The sequence below is a fragment of the Orcinus orca genome, chromosome 5 (genome assembly GCF_937001465.1).
Source record: "Orcinus orca chromosome 5, mOrcOrc1.1, whole genome shotgun sequence".
Lineage (NCBI taxonomy): Eukaryota > Metazoa > Chordata > Mammalia > Artiodactyla > Delphinidae > Orcinus > Orcinus orca.
Window position 1 is genome coordinate 121458251 of NC_064563.1, and position 19134 is coordinate 121477384.

Genomic DNA, 19134 nt, shown 5'->3' on the forward strand with positions numbered 1-19134 from the left:
TATCAATTTTGTTTGTCTTTTCAAAGAGCTAGGTTTTAGTTTCATTGATCTTTTTTTATTGTTTTTTTCATCTCTATTTAATTTATTTCTGTTCTAATCTTTATGATTTCTTTCCTTCTGCTAGCTTTAAGTTTTGTTTGTTGTTCTTTCTCTAGTTGCTTTAGGTGTAAGGTTAGGTTGTTTAATTGGGATGTTTCTTTTTTCCTGAGGTAAGATTGTATTGCTATAAACTTTGCTCTTAGAACTGCTTTTGCTGTGTACTGTAGGTTTCAGATCATCATGTTTTCATTTTCATTCACCTCTAGGTATTTTTTGATTTCCTCTTTGACTTCTTCAGTGATCCATTGGTTATTTAGTAGCATATGGTTTAGCCTCCACGTGTTGGTGTTTTTTTAGTTTTTTCTCGTATCTGTTGTCCGATCTCATAGTGTCGTGGTCGGAAAAGATGCTTGATACGATTTCAGTCTCAAATTTATAGAGGCTTGCTTTATGGCTCATGATGTGATCTGTGCTGGAGTATGTTCCATGTTCACTTGAAAAGATTGTGTGTTCTGCTACTTTCAGATGGAATGCTCTATAAATATCAATTAAGTCTATGTGATTTAGTGTGTCATTTAAGGCCTGTGCTTCCTTATTGGCTTTCTGTCTGGATGATCTGTCTATTGATGTAAGTGGGCTGTTAATGTTCTCCACTCTTATTGTTTTACTGTTGATTTCTCCTTTTATGGCTGTTAACATTTGCCTTCTATGTTGAGGTGCTCCTATGTTGGATGCATATGTACTTACAATTGTTTTCTCTTCTTGTATTTTTCCCTTGATTATTATGTAATGTCCTTCTTTGTCTCTTGTAACAGTCTTTATTTTAAAGTCTATTTTGTCTGATATGAATTTTGCGACTCCAGCTTTCTTTTGATTTCCATTTGTATGAAATACCTTTGTCCATCCCCTCACTTTCAGTCTGTATGTGTCCCTAGATCTGAAGTGGGTCTCTTGTAGACAGCATACATAAGGTTCTTGTTTTTGCTTTTGGTTGGAGCATTTAATCCATTTATGTTTAAGATCATTACTGATACATACTTACTGCCATTTTGTTAATTGTTTTGGGTTTGTTTTTGCAGGTCTTTTTTCTTCCCTTCCTATATTTTTCTCTTCTCTTGTGATTTGATGACTGTCTTTAGTGTTGTGTTTATATTGCTTTTTCTTTTTTGTGTGTGTATCTATTATAGATTTTTGGTTTGTGGTTACCGTGAAGTTTTGATATAGCAGTCCATATGTATATACAAGATTGTTTTAAGTTTCTGGTCTCTTAATTTCAAATGCATTTCCAGTATTCTATATTTGTACTCACCTCTTCTCACAGTTGCTGGTTTTGATACCATATTTATGTATGTATATTTTCCTGCCTTTACTGGTGAGCTTTCCCATTTGTAATTTTCTTGTTTCTAGTTGTGGCCTTTTCTTTTCTGCCTAGAGAAATCCCTTTAGCATTTGTTGTAAAGTAGGTTTGGTGTTGCTGAATTCTCTTAGCTTTTGCTGGTCTGTAAAGCTTTTGATTTCTCTTTTGAATCTGAACGAGAGCTTTGCTGGGTAGAATATAAGAATATACTTGTAGGTTTTTTTCCCTTCATCACTTTAGATATATGTGTTGGTCCATTCTGGCCTGCAGAGTTTCTGCTAAAAAATCAACTGATAACCTTATAGGGATTCCCTTGTATGTTATTTGTTGCTTTTCCCTTGATGCTTTTAATATTTTCTCTTTGTCTTTAACTTTTGTCAATTTGATTAATATGTGTCTTGGTGTGTTCCTCCTTGGGTTTATCCTGTATGGCATTCTCTGTGCTTCCTGGACTTGGGTAACTGTTTCCTTTCCCATGTTAGGTAAGTTTTCAGCTATTATCTTTTCAAATGTTTTCTCAGGCCCTTTCCTCTCCTTATGGGACCTCTATAATACGAATGTTCGTGCATTTAATGTTGTCCCAGAGATCTCTTAAACTGTCCTCCATTTCTTTTATTCTTTTTTCATTATTCTGTTCCACAGCAGTGATTTTCACCATTCTGTCTTCCAGTTCACTTATCCATCCTTCTGCCTCATTTATTCTGCTATTGATTTATTCTAGTGTGTTTTTCATTGCAGATACTGTATTGTTGAACTCTGTTTGTTCTTTAAATCTTCTAGCTCCTTGTTAAACATTCCCTATATCTTCTTGGTCTGTGCCTCCGTTCTTTTTCCAAGATCTTGGATCATCTTTACTATTACTCTGAATTCTTTTTCAGTTAGATTGCCTGTCTGCACTTCACTTAGTTGTTCTTCTGGGGTTTTATCTTGTTACTTCATCTGGAACATGTTCCTCTGCTGTCTCATTTTATCTAACTTTGTATTTGCAGTGTCACAGGCTGCAGGATTGTAGTTCCTCTTGCTTCTGGTGTCTGACCCCTGGTAGGTGAGGCTGGTCTAAGAGGCTTGTGTAGGCTTCCAGGTGGGAGGGACTGATACCTGCCCACTGGTGGGTGGAGCTGGGTCTTGTCTCTATGGTGAGCAGGGCTCTGTCAAGCAGTGTGTTCAGAAGCAGCTGTGGGCTCAGGAAAACTTAAAGCAGCCTGTCTGCTGATGGGTGGGACTGTGTTCCTACCCTGTTGGTTGTTTGGCCTGCGGCATCCCAGCACTGGAGCCTAAGGGCTCTTGGGTGGGACCAGGTCTTTGCATCAAAATGGTGGCCTCCAGGACAGCTCACGCCAATGAGTAGTACTCACCAGTACCTCTGCCACCAGTGTCCTTGTTCCTGCAGTGAGCCAGAGCCGCCCCCTGCCTCTCCCAGAGACCTTCCAAGACCAGCAGGTAGGTCTGTCCCAGGCTCCTGTGAAGTCACTGCTTTTTCCCCTGGGTCCCGGTGTGCACAAGACCTTGTGTTCACCCTCCAAGAGTGGCACTTCTGTTTCCCCTAGTCCTGTGGAGTTCCTGTGATCAAGCCCTGCTGGCCTTCAAAGCAAATGCTCTGGGGGCTCCTCCTCCTAATGCCAGATGCCCAGACTGGGTAGCCTGATGTGGGGCTCAGAACTCTCTTTCCTGTGGGAGAACCTCTGCAGTATAATTATTTTCTAGTTTGTGGGTTCCCCACTCAGCATGTATGGGATTTGATCACGAATACGCCCCTCCTACCTTCTCATTGTGGCTTCTTCCTTGTCTTTGGAACTAGAGTATCCTTTTTTGGTTGGTTTCAGTCATTTTTTGTCAATGGTTGTTCAGCAGGTAGTTGTGATTTTGGTGTTTGTGTGAGAGACGGCTAGCTCAGGTCCTTCTTCTCGGCCATCTTGTCTGCTCCTAGATAGCTTAAAGAGCACTGACTTTGATGACAAAAACCAAGTCCTAGCCAATCTGCCAACTAGCTGTGTAAACTTAGACAAGTTGTGCCTTTCTGAGCAATAATTTTCTCATTCCGAGAAAGGAGTTGCACTTACATGTGCTTTCCCACCAGGCACTTAAAACCAAACTCACAGGCCCTGCGCCACCTCAGACCGGTTCCAGCTGGGTTACTAGGGGCAGCTTGATACTTTTGGTTTTGCTCTTTTTTCTCAAGATTGTTTTGTGTATTCAGGGTCTTTTGTGTTTCCATACAAATTTTAGAATTATTTGTTCTAGTGTTGTGAAAACTGCCTTTGGTATTTTTATAGAGATACATTGAATCTGTAGATTGTTTTGGGTAGTATGATCATTTTAACAATACTAATTCTTTCAATCCATGAGCACCATATATATTTCCATTTGTTTATGTCTGCAGTTTCTTTCATCAGTTTCCTAGTTTTCTGAGTACAGGTCTTTTAGTTTCTTAGTTAGATGTATCATTTCTTTTTCTATTTTAAAATTATGGGCAGGCTTATTGTCCAAAAAAGGCATAATAACGTAGTCTGCAATGAGATTGAATTAAAGTAAAAATATTCTAATTATATATTGTTAGCAACTAGGAGATGCTTCTAAAATTTTATATAGCCCTCCTCATTTGTTCTCAAATTCTCAGGGGAAAAATAAGTTTCCAAATTATATCTACTTGATCTTTTAAGGAAAAATCCAAACAAATTATACTTGAAAGTCAGATTCTTTTGCCCTTTCGTTGCAGTCTAACAAAAAAGAAATCATTTTTGACTTTCTGAGTTTGTTCAGCCTTTATACTACAGGCCTGAATTGAGTTGAATTCTGTGCCTGAATTGAGTTGAGGTTCTTCAGGTGAAGCCTGTATTGTCTTTCACTTGTATGTGTGTAGTTCTTTCAGTCCTTCAAATGTTGAATTTCATATACTCTAATTTTAGATTTTGAAGGATTATTAGGACACATGATTAACATTGATCTCTTACTTTTGAAATTTTGAAACAAAACACAACTTCAGCCCTTTAACTTTCAGTCCAGCTATAATATTCCTAGATCTTAGTACAATCCAGACTCAAGTTATTGTTGCTAAAGACTGTAGCAGAAAATCTGGATAATGTCATAAATGGAGGCAATCATAATGGTTTTAGTTCTGCCAAGATGCCTGTCATTAAGGGCCAATTGGTCTTAGACAACTACTTATAAACTTACGTTGGAAGAAATCTCTCGAGATTATGGTGCTAAATCTACAGTATCTGAGGGAAAAAATTCTACTGTTGGAAACTGTCTTGAGAATGTGGCATTGAACAAAGCCGCTTCCTTCTTGACATATTTAGAAGTTTATGATGCTAACAGCTCTGGTCAGGTGCCCTTCTTTTCTGTCCACCAAAACTCTTAAGTTACATTTTTCTTAACGAGCTTCAGTTTTCTGGCCCTCAGTGCTGCATTGAATGTAAGCTCTTTCTAATAACATATTTCTGTGCCAGTGGTTGTTGCCATTGCATTGGTATGGGATTGTTTAGGCCTGTAAAACATGCTTTCTAGGTAGTTTCTTTCTTCTCTTCATGTTAGCTTCATTTGTAAATCTCCCTATCAGATTGCTGAACTGACTCTGCTGTTGATGCTTCTGAAACCTGAGTTCCAGCATCCAGTGAAGATCATCATCTCTATGATATGCTCTTTCCTAAGCTTTTGAAAGTTCTAGGACTTGACTCTATTTCTTTCTGCTACTTTTTTTTTTCTGGGCGGGATAGCCCTTTAAGGTTCAGTTACATAGACGTTTTTTTCATTCTTCTTTAAGGAAGGCTTGGCTGATTTTTTAATAGTTTAACCTGCTTCTTAGCTTCTACCTCATTCAGGACCAGCTGTGTTTCGTGGACGAGTATCTTCTCTTTTTCTTCTTTTGACTTTGTATTCTGACCTATAAATTTGTTTTTGTCTAACATGTTCCTCTGTATTTTCTTGATAGGGCCCTCATAATGAGAGCTAGTGAAATATGAGTTAGGAGTATGCCCAAGTAATTTATTGTTCAAACATGCATTGTCCACCTTCACCTCTTTTGTGTTGCAGAATTCCACCAGGGTTCTGTCCTGTCAGACCAGCAGACAGCCCATGTGTGGACTTGATCTATGATTGTCCACCCTGGCTCCTCTTTAGTAAAACTCACGTTCCTTGTACTTTTCCTTAGAGTTCCAACACCCAACATTTATTGAGCTTGTTTCCTCAGAATGTGAACAATATCTATATCCTCATCAATGATTACTGAGTCTCTTTGAAGTTCTCTCAGTAATTCTTTGAACGTTTTACCGTGAAATCCCTAGTTCCTCCTCAAATCTATCCAGATTTTCTATAAGCAGCTCATATAGTAACCTATCTGCAACACAACTCCCTGATTACTTTTTATCTCTAGCCTTAGAAGACTGCCACTTGACTGTTTCCTGAATCCTGGTTATTTCTGAAAGGATCATTCTTTTCTGATTTTGGAGATCTTTCCTTATTACTCATTTACTTTTGAAAAATTTCTTTGGGTCCCAGTGTCAACTTTTCTGATCTAGTAACTAAAAAGTTCTCTCCCCGTTTCCTAAAACTGTTTTAAAAGAAGCTAGAACTTTCCCATTTCATCTAAAATTGTCTTATTTGAAATATGTCCTTCTCCTCATTCATTTCTCAGTAGTTTTGTTTTTTCTTTACTGTTTATGGAGCTAAAATTTTTTTTTTTTTTTTTTTTTTTTTGCGGTACGTGGGCCTCTCACCGTTGTGGCCTCTCCCGCCGCGGAGCACAGGCCCCGGACGCACATGCTCAGCGGCCATGGCTCACGGGCCCAGCCGCTCCGCGGCATGTGGGATCCTCCCGGACCGGGGCACGAACCCATGTCCCCTGCATCGGCAGGCGGACTCTCAACCACTGCGCCACCAGGGAAGCCCCAAGCTAAAACTTTTTGAACCACTATGCTCTGCCTATCTAGAACAGAGCTTTCCAGTTGTTGTGCCATGGTAAGCCAGATTATAGGTATGTGGAGGTATTGATCCTGTTTCTGTGATCATGAGAAAACATGTGGTTTTATTCCAGAGTTCTCTGCATATATTATCTGTGTGCCAGTGACATTAAAAAGATTGGGAAGCACTGAGTAGGTTACTCTATCAGTTGCCCTAGATCTCTGAACTCTTTCTGTGTTGACCTAATTCCCAAGGCTAAAGTGTCCCTGATACAGGTTTTCTTTAGTGATTTCTTTTGCCCTTTGCTATTTGTGTCAATCTAGCTTTTCTTCATGCAAGTGGTGGGTATATCATTTTTGTTATATCAATAGAAGTCTCACGTCTTTTAAATTGCTCTTCACTTGGGTTCCTTACATTTCTGTTGATAACCACAGTGTTAGTCCCTGACGTTCAAAGCTTAAATGCACAGTAAAGAGTAAGACCTCTGAGAGGTTGCAAAGAAGGACAGGGTAAACAATTTCTAGAAGATTGGTCTGTCTGACTCCTTAGGGAAGGTCAGTGTGCATACCACAAGTCAGTGGAGAGCAGACCAAAATTCAGATACGAAGATTTGGAAAGAGAATTCAGAATTAGTCGAGCAGCTCTTACCCAGTTTCTTCGGCCAAAGTCACCAACCTGGTATGTCACTGCTCTTTCTATGCAGTATGTATGTGACAGTAAGGAGAGAAACCAGGAATGTTGCTTTTCTACATGGAAATATGACCTGTGGAAATGGATATACTAATATTTATGTCTAAAGATTCATAGACTTTTACATTAAGAGAGACAATCTTTGGATTCTTCCTCTCCCCCATATCAGTCTCAAGTCACAGTGTAAAAAATAAGGTGTGAAATAAACTATTTTCATAGAGTTAAAATGCCCAGAGATTAAGTATGCATAGTGGGAGGATTCATAGGTTTTAGAGGCAGACTTGAGTTTGCTTTTCAGTTTGAGCACTTACTAGTTGTGTGAATTTGGGCAAGTGACTTAGCGTAGTCTACAGTTTTATTACCAGTGCAATAGAGGTAAGAGTGCCACCTGCTGCCATTTAGGGTGGGCTAGATAATCCTGTGGCAACATCCCCCAAACTTCAGAGGTTTATGTCATAGCCTTAGCTATGCCCAATGAGTGTGAGCAACGGGCTCTGCACATCCATTGACAGGGCCTTACACTGACAGAGGCTTCATCTCATCACAGGATTCTGGGATCACCACATCAGTGGAAAGTATATTGGCTCTCAAAGTTACAGCCCAGAAATGGCACACATTACTTCCACTCACATTTTGTTGTGCAGAGCAAGTCATGTGGTTTACTTAACTTCAAAGTTAATGGGAACACCTCATACTCATTAGGATGGCTGCTATCAAAAAACAAAAACCAAAAAAACCCTCACCAAACCAAAACCAAAACAAAACAGAAAATAACATGTGTTGATGAAGATGTGAAAAAATTGAAACTTTTGTGCACTGTTGATGGGAATGTAAAACGGTGCAGCTGCTGTGGAAAACATGGTGGTTCCTCAAAAAATTAATACTAATATAATTATTTGATGGAGGGAATCCTTTCACAGTGTATACATATGTCAGATCTTCACATTGTACTTTAAATACCTTACAGTTTTGTTGGTCAATTGTATCTATAAAGATGAAAAAAACAAGAATTAACCACATGATCCAGCAATTCTACTGCTGACTTTATATCCAAAAGAATTGATAGCAGGGTGAAAGCAACTGATGTGTCCATGGATGAATGGAAATACAAATGTGTTATACACATACAATGGAATATCCTTAACAAGTAAGGAAACTGATACATACTACACATGGATGAACCTTGAAGACATGATGCTAAGTGAAATTAGCCAGTCACAAAAAGACAAACACTGTATGTCACTTATATGATGTGTCAATAGTTGTCAAACTCAAAGAAACAGAAAGTTAGGATGGTGGTTGCCAGGGCCTGGTGGGAGGGAGGAATGTGGAGTTGTTTAATCAGTTTCTCAAGATGAAAAATAGTTCTGGAAGTTGGTTGTACAACAGCGTGAATATACTTAACACTGCCGAACTGTAAACTTAAAAATGGTTAAGATGGTAAATTTTATATTGTGTGTATTTTATCACAGTTCAGATTTTTTTCAAATTTCAATAAAAAGTAAATGGGAAAGTGCTTCTTACTATGTACCTAAAAGTAGAGGGACAGAAATCTCTTTGAATAGCACTGATGACCACCACACTACCTCATAGGATTGTTCCAGAGATTAAGTGAAGTACTTCCCACCAATTATTTTATGGTTTAAATGAGGGTGAATGTAACACATATATCAAGAGACAGATAGTGTCCTTCTCTCTTTTTTAAAATAAATCAGTTTTACTAATTTAAACACAAAATTTATGAAGAAAAAGTCTCTCTGCAGTTGTGGACACAACATACTTTTATATAGCAAGGCCAAAATAAACTTTGTGTTTTTAGACCACACGGTACAAAGCGTTTAAAAAAAGTTTAAAATTGACAGTTTCTATTTGCTTCAAGCAAAAAAGAAAAACAACAAATTTATATGTTAAAGAATTTGGAAAATTCACAGATGACTAATTTTACCAGCAACATGAAACTTTATGGAGTTTCTCTTTAGCTACCTGGGTTGAAGCTGGTGTTTTTCTCCTTCACTGCTGATGGCTAGTGTTCATTCTTCTAGGTAAATGTGGGAAATGACTTATTGAAATTTTATAGAAATTTATTTTGATTAAAAGTGGCTTTCCCTCCTTCCCAACAAGTCCAGATAAGCATGTATTGTACAGACTAAAAGTTCAAGGTCGAAATGGTAATGGAAGGATCAGGCACTTCCTGAATACAGACTCTACTCAGGTCTTCTTATAAGAGGTCCCACATAGTAATTCATTTTAACCCTTACAACAACCTTGTGAGTTCCATTACTATTACTATCCTCAGTTGACAGGTGAAGAAACGGAAAATAAATTTAAGTACCTTGGCCCAACACTAAGTCGCAGCGCCAAACACATGATAACCACATAAATGTTATTGTCTTGGCATATATTATTGTTCTTTTAATGTTTTCTCTATTATTTACAGTTCTAAAAATTAAGAATTATAACCACATTTATATTTTTAATGTGATATTTAGGGATGAAGAGAAGCCAAAGAACCCCATGGTAGAGTTGTTCTATGGAAGATTCCTAGCCGTGGGAGTGCTTGAAGGTATAGTTACACATGTTTACTTTTTTATTACAATTGAGATATTATTAGCTTTTAGCTCCTTTGTCATGATAGTGACTTTATTTGTGGAATGGTTTTTAATTTTAATTTGACTTTCTCTGTCTAGTAGTTTCTGCTGCATTGCTACTGCTAATCATTTATATAAAAAGCAAAGAATTGAGTGCCTGTAAAGGAAAGTACAGAGTATATTGTCATATGCTACTTGGTACTTAGTTAATGTTGTCCTGATGTTCTTTGCCTGGGACGGGTTCTGTGATACTGTGAATTGTTAGGATACAGGGATTAATGGGGCAATTGGTGGATCTTTTAAAAATAATATTGGAGTTTAATACTGGGCTTGGTATGATGTATGATGGTCACTGTTTTTGAGGGTTTCAAGTCTATGCATGTTGAAAGCTGTACTTAGCAATTTAGCATAGGGTATTGCAGGGTTTCCATTTTGGGGGTGATTATAAAATTCTTCAGAATATAGTTTTCAAGAAAGAGTTGTACTCTGTCTTCTGAAAAATCAGTTGAGTGATACTATTCCTGTTATGTAAAATCCAGGCCTCACCAGTTACTCTTTGGTTTTCCTAACAAGGGCAGGGAACTGACTCATAATATATACTTCAAGTAATAATATTACTAAGTCCCAAAGCATACATTTTTGAAAAATTGTTATTCCCAAATGACCCTATACATCAACTTTTGAAAGTTCACCCAAATCACCCAAAGTATAAAATTTGGGAAATTAATTTTTCTTCAGGATCTTAAGTGATGGAGTCCCATGAAGTTTTGTTTGAATGTAGTTTTATATTTGAGATTTGGAAAAAGGGAGACACTAACTCAGGATTTAATCAGACATCCTAAAGGTTATATTGAGGTGTTAGTACATTTTGTTTGCCTCAAATGCTAAATATTCATTATATAAATAGTGGAATATTTTATATAGTGCATTGTATTCCAATTGGGGATGTCCACACTATCATACCAGTTTTTATCTGAAGTAGAACACTGTATATAGCAGAAGAGGAGCTCTAATCAGGTTGTGACTGGGCACTATTTGTAATACTTCTCATGAGCACTTCTACCTATATTATCTGGATTCTTAAAAGTGATTATTAAAATTTCTCAGTCAGTGAAGTCTTTGTACTTGGTTTTGGTGAGTTGTTTAAAGGCTACTGTGCTGCATAAATGTGCTTTTAATACATTTCCAAGTGAACTATGTGTGTGCTTTGTTAACAATTTATTTTAGAACACTTTATTATTTTTACATATATCTTCTTAATGCCTTTTTTTAGACTAGTGACTCTCAATTAGGGGTGATTTTCAGTTTGTTTACTAAAGTACTCTATTGCAAAACTTCTTCAACTCTTCTAGAATTTCTAGGCCATTGACCCCTCCATTCTGTTCTTCTCAGTCTTTGCTTTACTTCCTTCCTTGTCCATTATGATCATCCTTATACATTTCTAAAACTCTTTCCCCTCATTCCCTTCTGGCACCACCTCTCTGGGTAGTCTCTGACCCTCATGGAACTATTATTCCTCTTCTCTCTTCATGTACTGAGAAGCTGACCATTGCTAGGAGAAAGTCACTCAAATGAGCTAACTGTAATGGATCATAAAGTTGTAGTGACTCTAAGCTTTACTGGTCCCAAGCCTGTAATCCTACCTGGCAGTCATCTTTGTTTTGTTTAATCACTGTCTTCTTTCCCATTTTCTGCAATAACTATTTCCAGTTTTTCTACCTCTAATCTAATTTCTTTGTCTCTTCATTTTCTGAGAAAGATCTTAACTCAAATTTCATGGATTTACCATGAAGTTAATGAAGCCTAACTATGGGTCCTCGCTAAGGCTCTGAATCTAATTTTTTGCTTACAACTTTTTTATCATAGTTCTTAAAAGTGAGTTCCTCATATATATGAGCTTCAGGCTTCCCAACTTGGATCCATTCCAACCTCTACCACATTCTTTTATTTGTCCCTCCAGGTAATAGAGGAATTATTTAGTCTAATATCAATGGCTATTCATTACATGTGCTCAGAATCTCATCCTTTCATGTTTTCACTCAGGCCTTATTCTGTCCATTATCTTGCTTTTTTTCTGTATCTTTAGCTTCTTCCTTTCACTGTGTCTTTCTCATCAATATTTAGATGTGCTCTGGTGTTTCACATCTTTAAAATTAAAAAAAAATCTCCCTTCACATGCTCTTTTTCAGTCAATCTTATTCAGAAATAAGCTCCTTTAAAGTGAGGAGTTTGTTTTCACCTGCTATCTCTCCAATTATTCTCCCTGTCCCACTTTCATTTTCTGTCCCCAGACCTCTTCTCAAAGGGGCTTTTTAAGGTTATTGATTTCTTACATGTGTGTTAGTCCATCGGATCCCTCTCAGTTCTTATTGAATTCTTATCAACTATTAATGCTGTTGACTCCACTCTCTCCTTCTCCCCCTTTTCCCCACTCTTTCCTTAAAAACACTTCTCTGGCTTCTATCACACCATATTATCTTGGCTTTCTCATGCCTCTGTGGGTACTTCTTATGAGTTATATTTATAGTTCTTCCTGTATCTAAAGGTAGGAGATCCTTGGGAATCAGCTTAGGTCCTCTTCCTCTTCCTGTCAGATAATTCCTTGGGCAGTGTCATTCACTTTCTTGATTTCCTGCTATCAATAAGCTAGCAATTCTCCAATTTATAGCTTCACACCAGTCTTAGTTACAGACTTATTTATGTCCACCTCTTTTCAACTTGAAATCTTATGGGCCATTTGAAACCAATGATTTTCCCTGCTGCCTTAAAACAAAAGTAAAAAAAAAAAAAAAAATCCTCTACTCTTCCTTCACTGGTGCCCCTTTCAGTACATAAAAATCAATTCAGTTGTTCATGCTAAAAATCTGAGTATCATTCTTGATACCTTCCTTTCTCTTCTGTTCCCCATCCTGCCTATGAGCCATTCAGTCAAGTCCTATCGGTGCTCCCTTTTGTATATATTTATAAATGTGTGTATGTCATTTCATCTGTTTTTATACACTTTTACTAACACCCTATTCAATGCTACCTTTATTTTTAGATAGATTCTATAATAGTCTCCTGACAGTCTATCACTCACTTAACACAGAAACCATAAGGATGTTTCAGAGATATAAATCTGAGCCTCTTATTCCTAGATTTAATTATTCAGTAACTTTCCATTATATTTAGAATATACTGGAAAAAAATTCTCAACAAGGGCTACTAGACTTCGTTAAGAATTTGATTTTGATCCCTCACCTGACTCTTCATTGTCATCTCCGTCTTGCTCCCTTAAGCTATACTTTCCTTCCCTTAATTCGTTAAAACATGCCAAGTTCTTTGCAGCCTGAAAGTCTTTGCGTGTGCTGTTGCTTGGCCAAGAATACTCTGGCTCCCCGACGTTCTGGCCTGGCCAACTCCCATTCACCTTTACAGTCTCAGCATAAATGTCATTTTGCTATGGAAGTTTTCCCTGCTTCACCCTCCAGCCCTAAAGACTAGGTTTGTTCCCCGTTTTTATACCTTCTCACAGCACTCTGTCTCACCACCCCTTTTATAATATCTGTAATTATAAACAATTGTTTGTTCATAATTATATGTACAATTAATGTGTATAATGTCTTTTTCCAGAAGAGGATAGGAGTTTCCTCGGCTCAGAGACCATATCTCTTTTGTGCACTGCTATATATATTCTCAATGTTAGCACACTCTCTTACCCTTAGAAGGTACTTTTTTAAAGAATAAACATATATATATACATATATATATAAATATGTATGTTTATATACATAATATGTACTTACATATGCATGTATATAATTACATACACACATAGGGGTGTGTAATATCTATAGCATAGCTGGATGTGAATATACATATGTACAGGTACAAACCAATAGGAAAATTATACCAACTACTACTGTCTGGAGCATAAACAGTTATAGTTTTCAGGTTCAGGAGATAATTACTGTATATATCTATTTACTTTTAGTAGCTAAAAGGCCATATTGAGGAATATTAATTTCCCCCCTCTTATAGGTAAAAAATTTGAAAATACTGAAATGTTTGGTCAGTACCCACTTCAGGTCAATGGATTCAAAGATCTACATGAGTGCCTAGAAGCTGCCATGATTGAAGGAGAAATTGAGTCTTTACATTCGGAAAATTCAGGAAAGTCCGGCCAAGAGGTGAGTTTAGCATCTTTATTCCCCTTTCCTTCAGGTCTTTCTTAAAATGTTGTGAAGTGCAATTTAAAGCTCTAAGGATATAGCTACTAATAATTGAGAGAATACTCAGAAAATGTATTTGGATTTAATTATGATAATTTATGCATATTTGGGAAACCTGCAGAGTCAATATACTCTATAATCTAAGTTAAATTTTCATTTAAAATTTTTCTCAAAATTTGATGTTAAAATCCTCCTTTAGGACACTGTTCAGTCTTTTAAGACTTTTCAGTCATGGTGCTGGCCATTACAGCATGCTAGTCCTGGAAGTAAGGAAGAAAAACACTGATGTTAGAGTGGAATTTTATATAGACATATGTTACTTACCTCAAATATTGTTGGAATATGTCCACACCCAAGTAGGCAACACCACACTCCTTTTCTTGTAAAATTACTGTGTGATTGCCTGAAGAGCAGATGAAAAAACTTGCTTTCTCAAGAAAGAAAGAATTAAAAAAATATATTACAAACCTATTTATCTGTCTCCACTGGTCTCTGTCTAATAACCTATCTCCATCTCTCAATTCATCTCTCTAGCTCCATCTGTATATCCTTCCATCCATATATTCTTCTAGAATAATAGAGTAAACGATAAAGGACAGATTATGTGCGCCAAAATCAGTCATCATTAAGCAATTGCTGATAGCTGTCTAGATGTAAACTCCGTGCATGAGGGTGGGGGTCTTCATCTGTGTCATTCACTACTGTATCCGTAGGGCAGTGTGGTGACTGCAGATAAAATTACATAATACATATTGACTGACTGAATGAAATGTCTCAGTCATATTAAAAAAGTTGCCAAGGTCTTTATTCTGAATAGGTACTTAATAAATATTAAGTGATGGCATCTCTGTTTATCTAAAAAGGGACTAGGTTCTTGTATTTTTCAGAATAAATTGCTTTTATTTGAGTTGTATGCTTTTTTAAAAAGATATAATTCTATCGCCATCCTCATTTCCTTTTCTTCCCTCACTCAAACAAAAAAGGAAATAAATAATATTTACTATGTTTTGGCTGTTTTTTTGAGAGAGAGAAAATATTTGAAATAGTTTTTCTCTCTACATCATAGAGCATCTATTTCAGTGATTCTCAACAGATATCTACACCTCACTTCAAAGCTATCGAATCAGAATCTAGGGTAGGGGTATGGTATATGGCCACCAGAGCTCCACAGATGACTCTGATATAGACCTTTAATTAAGAATACTTCAATCAAGCATATTTATTTTATTGATTGGGAAACAAATCTGTAAAGATTGAGACTTTCCAAGGATCCCAAAATGGAACAGGTTTGCAGAGCCCCATGAAGTGCAATCTGTTTCCTATTAAACAAAAGAATGATGGCTTTGGGCAGGGAAAAAAGAGATGGCATTTTCCTCACATTGTCAAAGTAGCTTATAAATGAAACACACTATGGTTTATTGGTAAATAATTTAATAATTGGTAAATAATCTTTCTCACATATTCCTAGCTTTTAAAAATGTTTTTCTTACATTGACTCTGATTGTCATTATTTATTTTTTAAAAAATCTAGTTTGTCCTCTGTCTTTGGCTTCATACTCTGAATGCCCTATACCACAATATATAATTTCTGCCTAGGTTTTCCCATCTAACCTAAGATACACAGTGGTTTGTTGTCATCTCTGAATTCAGTTTCTAAGCAGTCTCAATAATAGCAAATTTTTTTTTTTTAACATCTTTATTGGGGTACAATTGCTTTACAATGGTGTGTTAGTTTCTGCTTTATAACAAAGTGAATCAGTTATACATATACATATGTTCCCATATCTCTTCCCTCTTGCATCTCCCTCCCTCCCACCCTCCCTATCCCACCCCTCCAGGCTGTCACAAAGCACCGAGCCAATATCCCTGTGCCATGCGGCTGCTTCCCACTAGCTATCTACCTTACTACGTTTGTTAGTGTGTATATGTCCATGACTCTCTCTCGCCCTGTCACGGCTCACCCTTCCCCCTCCCCATAACCTCAAGTCCGTTCTCTAGGAGGTCTGCGTCTTTATTCCTGCCTTACCCCTAGGTTCTTCATGACATTTTTTTTTTCTTAAATTCCATATATATGTGTTAGCATACGGTATTTGTCTTTTTCTTTCTGACTTACTTCACTCTGTATGACAGACTCTAGGTCTATCCACCTCATTACAAATAGCTCAATTTCGTTTCTTTTTATGGCTGAGTAATATTCCATTGTATATATGTGCCACATCTTCTTTATCCATTCATCCGATGATGGGCACTTAGGTTGTTTCCATCTCCGGGCTATTGTAAATAGAGCTGCAATGAACATTTTGGTACATGACTCTTTTTGAATTTCGGTTTTCTCAGGGTATATGCCCAGTAGTGGGATTGCTGGGTCATATGGTAGTTCTATTTGTAGTTTTTTAAGGAACCTCCATACTGTTCTCCATAGTGGCTGAACCAATTCACATTCCCACCAGCAGTGCAAGAGTTCCCTTTTCTCCACACCCTCTCCAGCATTTATTGTTTCTAGATTTTTTGATGATGGCCATTCTGACTGGTGTGAGATGATATCTCATTGTAGTTTTGATTTGCATTTCTCTAATGATTAATGATGTTGAGCATTCTTTCATGTGTTTGTTGGCAGTCTGTATATCTTCTTTGGAGAAATGTCTATTTAGGTCTTCTGCCCATTTTTGGATTGGGTTGTTTGTTTTCTTGTTATTGAGCTGCATGAGCTGCTTGTAAATTTTGGAGATTAATCCTTTGTCAGTTGCTTCCTTTGCAAATATTTTCTCCCATTCTGAGGGTTGTCTTTTGGTCTTGTTTATGGTTTCCTTTGCTGTGCAAAAGCTTTGAAGTTTCATTAGGTTCCATTTGTTTATTTTTGTTTTTATTTCCATTACTCTAGGAGGTGGGTCAGAAAGGATCTTGCTGTGATTTATGTCATAGAGTGTTCTGCCTATGTTTTCCTCTAAGAGTTTTATAGTTTCTGGCCTTACATTTAGGTCTTTAATCCATTTTGAGCTTATTTTTGTGTATGGTGTTAGGGAGTGATCTAATCTCATACTTTTACATGTACCTGTCCAGTTTTCCCAGCACCACTTATTGAAGAGGCTGTCCTTTCTCCACTGTACATTACTGCCACCTTTATCAAAGATAAGGTGTCCATATGTGCATGGGTTTATCTCTGGGCTTTCTATCCTATTCCATTGATCTATCTTTCTGTTTTTGTGCCCGTACCATACCGTCTTGATAACTGTAGCTTTGTAGTATAGTCTGAAGTCAGGGAGCCTGATTCCTCCAGTTCCTTCTTTCGTTCTCAAGATTGCTTTGGCTATTCGGGGTCTTTTGTGTTTCCATACAAATTGCAAAATTTTTTGTTCTAGTTCTGTGAAAAATGCCAGTGATAGTTTGATAGGGATTGCATTGAATCTATAGATTGCTTTGGGTAGTAGAGTCATTTTCACAATGTTGATTCTTCCAATCCAAGAACATGGTATATCTCTCCATCTATTTGTATCATCTTTAATTTCTTTCATCAGTGTCTTATAATTTTCTGCATACAGGTCTTTTGTCTCCTTAGGTAGGTTTATTCCTAGATATTTTATTCTTTTTGTTGCAATGGTAAATGGGAGTGTTTTCTTGATTTCACTTTCAGATTTTTCATCATTAGTATATAGGAATGCCAGAGATTTCTGTGCATTAATTTTGTATCCTGCATTGATTAGCTCTAGTAGTTTTCTGGTAGCATCTTTAGGGTTCTCTATGTATAGGATCATGTCATCTGCAAACAGTGACAGCTTTACTTCTTCTTTTCCGATTTGGATTCCTTTTATTTCCTTTTCTTCTCTGATTGCTGTGGCTAAAACTTCCAAAACTATGTTGAATAAGAGTGGTGAGAGTGGGCTACCTTGTCTTGTTCCTGATCTTAGTGGAAATGCTTTCAGTTTTTCACCATTGAGGATGATGTTTGCTGTGGGCTTGTCATATATGGCCTTTATTATGTTGAGGAAAGTTCCCTCTATGCCTACTTTCTGCAGGGTTTTTATCATAAATGGGTGTTGAATTTTGTCAAAAGCTTTCTCTGCATCTATTGTGATGATCATATGGTTTTTCTCCTTCAGTTTGTTAATATGGTTTATCACATTGATAGATTTGCGTATATTGAAGAATCCTTGCATTCCTGGAATAAACCCCACTTGATCATGGTGTATGATCCTTTTAATGTGCTGTTGGATTCTGTTTGCTAGTATTTTGTTGAGGATTTTTGCATCTATGTTCATCAGTGATATTGGCCTGTAGTTTTCTTTCTTTGTGACATCCTTGTCTGGTTTTGGTATCAAGGTGATGGTGGCCTCGTAGAAGGAGTTTGGGAGTGTTCCTCCCTCTGCTATATTTTGGAAGAGTTTGAGAAGGATAGGTGTTAGCTCTTCTCTAAATGTTTGATAGAATTCGCCTGTGAAGCCATCTGGTCCTGGGCTTTTCTTTGTTGGAAGATTTTTAATCACAGTTTCAATTTCAGTGCTTGTGATTGGTCTGTTCATATTTTCTATTTCTTCCTGATTCAGTCTTGGCAGGTTGTGCATTTCTAAGAATTTGTCCATTTCTTCCAGATTGTCCATTTTATTGGCATAGAGTTGCTTGTAGTAATCTCTCATGATCTCTTTTATTTCTGCAGTGTCAGTTGTTACCTCTCCTTTTTCATTTCTAATTCTATTGATTTGAGTCTTCTCCCTTTTTTTCTTGATGAGTCTGGCTAGTGGTTTATCTATTTTGTTTATCTTCTCAAAGAACCAGCTTTTAGTTTTATTGATCTTTGCTATTGTTTCCTTCATTTCTTTTTCATTTATTTCTGATCTGATTTTTATGATTTCTTTCCTTCTGCTAGCTTTGGGGTTTTTTTGTTCTTCTTTCTCTAATTGCTTGAGGTGCAAGGTTAGGTTGTTTATTCGAGATGTTTCCTGCTTCTTAAGGTGGGCTTGTATTGCTATAAACTTCCCCCTTAGAACTGCTTTTGCTGCATCCCACAGGTTTTGGGTCGTTGTGTCTCCATTGTCATTTGTTTCTAGGTATTTTTTGATTTCCTCTTTGATTTCTTCAGTGATCACTTCATTATTAAGTAGTGTATTGTTTAGCCTCCATGTGTTTGTATTTTTTACAGATCTTTTCCTGTAATTGATATCTAGTCTCATGGCGTTGTGGTCAGAAAAGATACTTGATACAATTTCAATTTTCTTAAATTTACCAAGGCTTGATTTGTGACCTAAGATATGATCTATCCTGGAGAATGTTCCATGAGCACTTGAGAAAAATATGTATTCTGTTGTTTTTGGATGGAGTGTCCTATAAATATCAATTAAGTCCATCTTGTTTAATG

At 37.0% G+C, this 19134-nt stretch overlaps 1 protein-coding gene across 4 annotated transcripts in view; it reads left to right on the top strand.

Annotated features, from left to right (window-relative positions):
* Positions 1 to 19134, top strand: part of USP25 (ubiquitin specific peptidase 25) — a 146262-nt gene that overhangs the window by 68222 nt on the left and 58906 nt on the right. For 3 of the 4 annotated variants that reach the window (XM_012539505.3, XM_004264459.4, XM_049709728.1), the window contains exons 9-10: positions 9475 to 9548; positions 13594 to 13742. In XM_012539505.3, the coding sequence (XP_012394959.2) occupies positions 9475 to 9548; positions 13594 to 13742 (223 nt within the window). Of the gene's footprint in view, positions 1 to 6134; positions 6353 to 9474; positions 9549 to 13593; positions 13743 to 19134 lie in introns of those variants that run through there. The other variant, XM_049709729.1, reaches the window with a different exon arrangement.